The sequence below is a fragment of the Cynara cardunculus genome (assembly GCF_001531365.2).
Source record: "Cynara cardunculus var. scolymus isolate 2C chromosome LG 2, CcrdV1, whole genome shotgun sequence".
NCBI classification, from domain to species: Eukaryota; Viridiplantae; Streptophyta; class Magnoliopsida; order Asterales; family Asteraceae; genus Cynara; species Cynara cardunculus.
In genome coordinates, this window is record NC_037529.1 from 10431 (window position 1) to 17634 (window position 7204).

The 7204-nt window shown below is 46.8% G+C and overlaps 1 protein-coding gene across 1 annotated transcript; it reads left to right on the forward strand.

Annotated features, from left to right (window-relative positions):
• Positions 1-3941: 3941 nt before the first annotated feature.
• LOC112507970 lies at positions 3942-5516 on the forward strand. The gene has a single exon (XM_025112731.1). The coding sequence runs from the start codon at positions 3942-3944 to the stop codon at positions 5514-5516; it is 1575 nt and encodes a 524-aa protein (XP_024968499.1).
• The last annotated feature ends 1688 nt before the right edge of the window (positions 5517-7204 follow it).

Below are 7204 nucleotides of genomic sequence, written 5' to 3' on the forward strand. Positions count from 1 at the left end.
CAAAAATAAAAGAAGATCGTATATTATGGTGGTTAAGACGATTACCGACGATGTCCGGTCCAGGCTCCTTAGCCTGACCCTCAAGCCCTCTCCCAATGTTGCCCAGGCTCGGCTTGCCTGGAATCTCCCTTAGCTCTCTGTCTTTGTGTGCTGCTGTTTTTTCTGGTCTTGTGAGCTCCGTTGCTCTCTCGGTTTCCTTGGTGCGGTCTAGGGTGTGCCTTTTTTAGGCCCCTTCTCTTGCTCTTGTGGTGTTCCCCGTTGTTTCCCGGTCTTGCCTTGGCTGGGCCCTTCCCTTGTGGTCGGTTTCTCTTTCTTTCTTTTTCTCCCCCTCTTCTTCTCTCTTTTCGTCTCTTCCCCTCTCTCTGTCTTTCTTTTCTCTCTTTCTCTCCCCTCTCTTTTTCTTGTCCTCCTTTCTTCTCTTTCCCCTCGGGGTGCCTTGGTTTTCTCCTGGCTGGTAGTTGAGGTTTACCTCCTACTCGCGCGCTTCATTGTTTGGCTTTTAGCTTTTTTTCTTGATCTGGAGGGGTCTCCCCCCTCTCTATCAAAAAAACCCTAAACCCTAAACCCTAAACCCTAAACCCCAAGCTTCCTCATTTGCATGAATTTTTTCTCTCTCTAGTTTCTCTCTCTAAAAATTCACTCTAGCTTTTTGTGGTGGTTTTTATTTTCTTAGTGTTCTTTCTTTCATGGACGATATGAAACTTGTTTTGGAGGAATCAAAGCATAGGAAAACAAGGAAATCTCGTATGCCAAATCATCGTATTTCGTTCTCAACCCCCCTGCCCAAGTCTCATCAAGGTAGAGTTGAGAATTTTGAAGAGAATTGCAAGTTTAGAAGGATCAATAAAGTGAATTCTCATCGTCTTATTCCAAGTTCCTGTAACAATGTTCTATACAATGAAGAAAACAGAAAATTATGTAACATGCTCCCCCCCACTTCGGCTGGTGTCGCTGTGGAGTTTAAGTTGGGATGGAAGCATGATTCTAACTCTGGAAAGGTGCGGAAAGACGAAGAAGCTGGTTTTCTTGATCTTCCATCTATCATCTCTAAACCCTTGGTAATAGATCAAGCCTCCTTGATAGATCTTGATAATCGGGTTGGTGTCCCGAGGGACTATCGTTCCTCTAATCCTGTCAGTGAAGGACTTGCGGCTTCCATTTGCAAAAACAAAAGGGTTCTTCCTCGGCTCCCGGGGTCTTCTATTTTGGGGCAGCAGGTGGTTGCTTTACCGGTTGGCTCACCGGAAATGGCTACGGACCAGGGGCTGTCGACTGAAGTTCTGCGTCATGGCTCCCCGTCGGCATCTTTTAGCAGGCCCGTCGCGATCTCTAAGAGTGTTGTGGCCTTCTCGCTCGTTGATGCTGCTGTCGCTATCGAACGAAGGACTCCCGATCAGCCGGAGATGGGTTGTGACTCGGTGGTCGGAGGTCACGTCGGTCCAACAGTAACATCCCTAGAAAGTCAACAACAGTCGCAACTTGCGTTCATATTTGGAGCCGTTGATTGTACCGTTAATAGGGATGACGTGAACTCGTTTTTCAAATATAACATGCAACCTGTTGGAGAAGAAGAAATGGTGACAGAAGAAGGTTTACAGCTAAAGCATGGTGTAGTGGGTGAAGAGCCGCATGCTAGGAGGGGAGATATAGGTACTCATTGTCCTTTGGGGAGTGGGCCTTTATTAAATAATGTTTTTTTCTTTAAAGGATGGTACCATGGAGCCGGCTGCCAGCTTGCAAGGGTGTGGGTCTCAAGGTAATTTTAATTACCAATTGGATATTGACCAGACTCAAAGTTTATCTAGTTTGGCTAAAATGGGAGTGGGTGGTATGCATTTATTATACCCAAGTGAAGATGCTAGCGACCCATTGGATTCTAAATTGTCTTTGGTTGCTTCTCCCAATGACAATATTTTAAATCTTGGTGATTTGGACTCTACTTCTTTAAACTTCTTGCCGCCATGTTTAAAGAGTCTTGACGGGCCACGTGATGATATGGGTAAGAATAGTGGGCCAGGTGGGACGCTGATTATTGATGTTGTTAATGAGGATGTGGACTGTTTAATGTCTGTGGACCATTCTACTTCTTTGGAAATTGGGCCTCCCTCCATCCTTGGCAAGCCACCTTCATTTTCTTTTAATCCTATGATGGCCTCGGGCCCAAACACAACTCAATCGCAGGCCCGCTTTTTTGAGCAGCCTGTTACCGCTTCTATTCTCGGAAAAGGCCCCAGCCCCTTGGACCAAGGTATGAACTCATCTCCTACTACTCCCCCTCTTCTTTCTAAGTCTTTTCAAAACCACCCCCTGGACCTTTCTGTTTTAGATGCTGTCGATCACACTCTCTTTTCAGCCCCCCCTCCTGGGCTTGATCCTTCTTTAATTGGTACTCATTCCAGCAATTCTCATAAAAACTCCTTACCCAATCTTTCTTCTAAGCCCTTTCAAAAGGATATTCCTAAAATTATAAAAGGTTCGGTTTGGAATGGTAAATCTTCTTCTATTCTTCCCAATTCCTTTGCTAATGTGTTAAACGGCTCTCAAAAACACTCTAACGCCAATTTTAAATTTATTCCTAATCTTAGTAATGATATAAATGCTCCTGTTGATCTTCCTTTATCTGTGGTCCAAAAAAGTTGCGCTACTTATGCCAAAATGCTATGTGGTTATTTTGTGGGTAAAGGGCTCCCTTTCCCGGTTGTGAGATTTTATGTGTCTAAATTATGGGCACAATATGGTATAGAGGATGTGCTGCTTAATGGCCATGGCATATATTTGTTTAAATTTAATGAAGAATCGGGATTGCAAAAAGTCATTGATAACGGTCCTTGGACTATTAAAAACATTCCTATTTTCATCCAGAAATGGAGGCCCGGACTTAACCTAAACTCGAAAAAGCATGCTAGTATTCCTCTTTGGGTTAAGATTCATGACATTCCTTATGATGCCTGGAATGATGAAGGCTTGAGTTATATTGCCAGTAAATTAGGTAAGCCGTTAGTCATGGACTCTTGGACTGCTAATATGTGTACCTATGCCGCGGGGAAATCCGCTTTCGCCCGGGTTCTTCTTGAGGTTCCCTTTAGGCAAACTTGGATGGATTTTGTCAATGTCCGTATCCCGGATCCGGACACCGGTTCTATGACCCTCCACTCCCTTCGGGTTGAATATGAATGGAAGCCCCCGATATGCTCTCATTGCAATATCTTTGGACATTCTGACTCTGTTTGCATGCATGTTATTTCTCTAAATGCTACTAAGAAAGATTTCTCTTCTGATCATGCCTCGTGTGAAAAACATGATTTAGTTGATAGTGAAGGTTTTCAAGCCATGAAGAGCAAAAGCGCTCAACGTGGTAAAGGGATCTATTTGAACGGACATGGAGAATCCATGAAGGACACCCACTCCCATTCGGTGAGCGGAAAGAATGTTAATGCTCCTTCTAAGTCAAAAGCGATGGCTCACCCTCGCAAGCAATACCGTCCCGTTCAGAAATGGTCCGGCCCCTCTACTAGCTCCCCCCCAAAGGTTACGCCCCCCCAAAAGGGTTCCTCCCCCACCCCTAGACCTTCCTCCCCTCCTAGACCCCCTATCCTTAGCCGTCTACCCCCCAAACCCTCCAACCCTTCTTCACCCAACCGCAAAGTTTCCATGGCACCCATCCTTTCTTCCAACCGTTTTTCTGTCCTGTCTGACCAGTCTCTCCCTAGAGATCCTGGGTCCTCCTCCTCTTCTCTTCCCCCCTCCTCTGCTCCTCTTGTGTGCGAGGACGATCTCCATGATCAGGATGACCTCCTTGATGAGGATGAGCTGATTGAGGTTGAGTCGGACGATGGTGACACCGCCCGATTCCTTACCAATGATATCCCCCCTCCCCAGGTTGATCCGATGACTTCTCAGGAGCCCGAGCAGATGGACTCCACCCCCTCCCCCATTTCCCAATGACGAGTCTTGCCTCGTGGAATACCCGGGGTCTCTGTAATCTCTCCCACCAGAGAGCTTTAAGAGATCTCATTCGTGATTCTAATCTTCATATCTGTGCGGCTCTTGAGTCCCGCGCCCTTGTCTCTAATCTTCCTCCTATCTGTGAGAAAGTCTTTGGATCTTGGTCTTGGACCTCTAATGGCACTCTTTGCTCTAGAGGAACTCGTATCATTGTTGCTTGGAATCCTGACCATGTTGACATGATGCTCTTAAATGCCACCGACCAAGTGATGCACTTTCAGGCTAAGATCTGGGATTCCTCTAAGACTCTCTTCTTGTCTTTTGTGTATGCGGACAATTACCATATCGCCCGTCGTCAGTTATGGACTTCTCTGAAGGGCCATAAGCATGTCGTTAAGGACACCCCATGGTTTATCATGGGAGATTTCAATGTTGCCCTTGACCCGAAGGATAGCTCTTCTGGCTTTTCGGGCCCCCCTCGTGGTATGGATGATTTCCGCGAGTGTGTCCGTAACCTTGAGGTTGAGGATATCAACTTCAAAGGCCTCTTCTTTACCTGGTCTAAGAACCCTAATGGCACGGGAGGTCTCCTCAAGAAGATCGATCGTGTCTTAGGGAATTCCCTGTCCCTTGCTCATTTCTCTTCGGCTTCTGTCATCTTTCTTCCTTACCGGTCTTCGGACCATTGCCCTGCGGTCCTTACCCTTCCCTCCCGGTCCCCTTGGAAGCCTAAACCTTTCAAGTTCCCTAATTTTCTTACTCATAAAGAGGCTTTCAACTCTGTCGTTGCCTCGAGCTGGAACCCTGACCTGTCGGGTTATGAGATGTATAAGGTTTTCCTTAACCTTAAAAATCTCAAAGGCCCTATCCGTAAGTTCCTCAAAGATCAGGGTAACCTGTTCTCCAATGTCTCTAGAATCCGGCTTGAGCTCGACAGGGTCCAGATTGCCCTTGATAGGGACCCTGAAAACGTGGACCTCCGAGAGGAGCACTGTGGGTATTTATCTGCCTATAATAGTGCCTGCCTTGATGAGGAAAGGTTCCTGAAGCAAAATGCCAAAATCCAATGGCTCCGTGAGGGAGATAAAAACTCTTCGTTCTTACATAAATCGGTCAAGAGCCGTATCAGCCGGAATAATATTGCCACCATCCAAAATGCTGACGGTATCTGGATCTCTAAAGAGGAGGTTCCTGATCTTTTTGTCTCCCACTTCCAGAATTTCCTTCGGACCCCTCATCCTTCTCTCCCCATCCGTGATCCCGCTTTTCTTTTTTCTAAAAAGCTTAATGACGGTCAGGCTGCCTCGATGCTCGTGCTTATTTCCGACTCCGAGATCAAGCAGGCCCTTTTCCAGATTGGTGATGACAAGGCGCCTGGTCCTGATGGGTTCACTGCTAAATTTTTCAAGGCTGCCTCGGATATCGTTGGCAAAGACATGTGCTCTGCCGTTCGTGAGTTCTTCACGTCTGGTAAGCTCCTTAAGTCTATAAATAGCACTATTCTTGCTCTCATTCCTAAGTCTGCCCCCCCCGTCTTGGGTCACCGACTTCCGCCCCATTGCTTGCTGTAATGTCGTGTATAAAATCATTAGCAAGATTATCGCGGATCGGATAAAAGATCATCTTTCCTCTCTGGTTGATGTCAACCAGTCTGCGTTCATACCGGGTCGGCTCATCACGGACAATGTCCTTCTNGTGGGTATTTATCTGCCTATAATAGTGCCTGCCTTGATGAGGAAAGGTTCCTGAAGCAAAAAGCCAAAATCCAATGGCTCCGTGAGGGAGATAAAAACTCTGCTTTCTTCCATAAATCTGTCAAGAGCCGTATCAGCCGGAATAATATTGACACCATCCAAAATGCTGACGGTATCTGGATCCCTAATGTTGAGGTTCCTGATCTTTTTGTCTCCCACTTCCAGAATTTCCTTGGGACCCCTCATCCTTCTCTCCCTATTCGTGATCCCGGTTTTCTTTTTTCTAATAAGCTGAATGCCAATCAGGCTGCCTCGATGCTCGTGCCCATTTCCGACTCTGAGATAAAGCGGGCCCTCTTCCAGATTGGAGATGACAAGGCGCCCGGTCCTGATGGGTTCACTGCTAAGTTTTTCAAGGCTGCTTGGGATATCGTTGGCAAGGACCTGTGCTCTGTCGTTCGTGAGTTCTTCACGTCTGGTAAGCTCCTTAAGTCTATAAATAGCACTATTCTTGCTCTTATTCCTAAGTCTGCTGCCCCGTCTCGGGTCACCGACTTCCGCCCCATTGCTTGCTGTAATGTCGTGTATAAAATCATTAGCAAGATTATCGCGGATCGGATCAAAGATCATCTTTCCTCCCTGGTTGATGTTAACCAGTCTGCGTTCATCCCGGGTCGGCTCATCACGGACAATGTCCTTCTCGTCCAGGAGCTCATGCGTGGCTATCATAAGCATCGGGGCCCTCCCCGTTGTGCCTTCAAGGTTGACATCCAAAAGGCTTATGATACTGTCGATTGGCATTTCCTCCGTACCACTCTCTTCGGTTATGGCTTCCCCCTTCCCATGATAAACTGGATTATGACATGTGTTTCCACTGCATCGTACTCGGTCAGTATTAATGGAAACCTCCATGGCTACTTCAAGGGAGGTCGTGGCTTGAGGCAGGGTGACCCCCTTTCCCCCTATCTTTTTACCCTGGTTATGGAGGTTCTCAACCTTATGACCAAAAGAAAAATTAGTGAGACGGGCATTTTTTCCTACCACCRGAATTGTGAGGAGTTGAAGATCACCCACCTGTGTTTTGCTGATGATCTCCTCATATTCTGTCATGGTGATAGTGACTCTGTTCGTGTCATAAAGGATTCCATTGACGAGTTCTCTGGTGTGTCTGGCCTTCTTCCCAATCTGGCCAAGAGTGAGGCTTTCTATTGCAATATTGGTCCGATCACTAAGAGTGCTATCCAGTCGATCATCCGCTTCCCGGAGGGCTCTCTTCCTGTCCGTTACCTGGGTGTCCCCCTCATCACGACTCGCCTCTTCCATCAGGACTGCAAGGGTCTTGTGGACAAAGTGAAGTCCAAACTCCATGATTGGAAAAACAAGTCCCTCTCTTTCGCTGGTAGACTTCAGCTCATCCTTTCTGTCTTGTCTTCCATGCAAATTTACTGGGCTTCGATCTTTATGCTTCCTATTTCCATTTCTAAGGAGATTGAGCAGCTTATGCGGGGATTCTTGTGGTGCCATGGCGAGCTCAAAAGAGGGAAAGTGAAGGTTTCTTGGAAGAC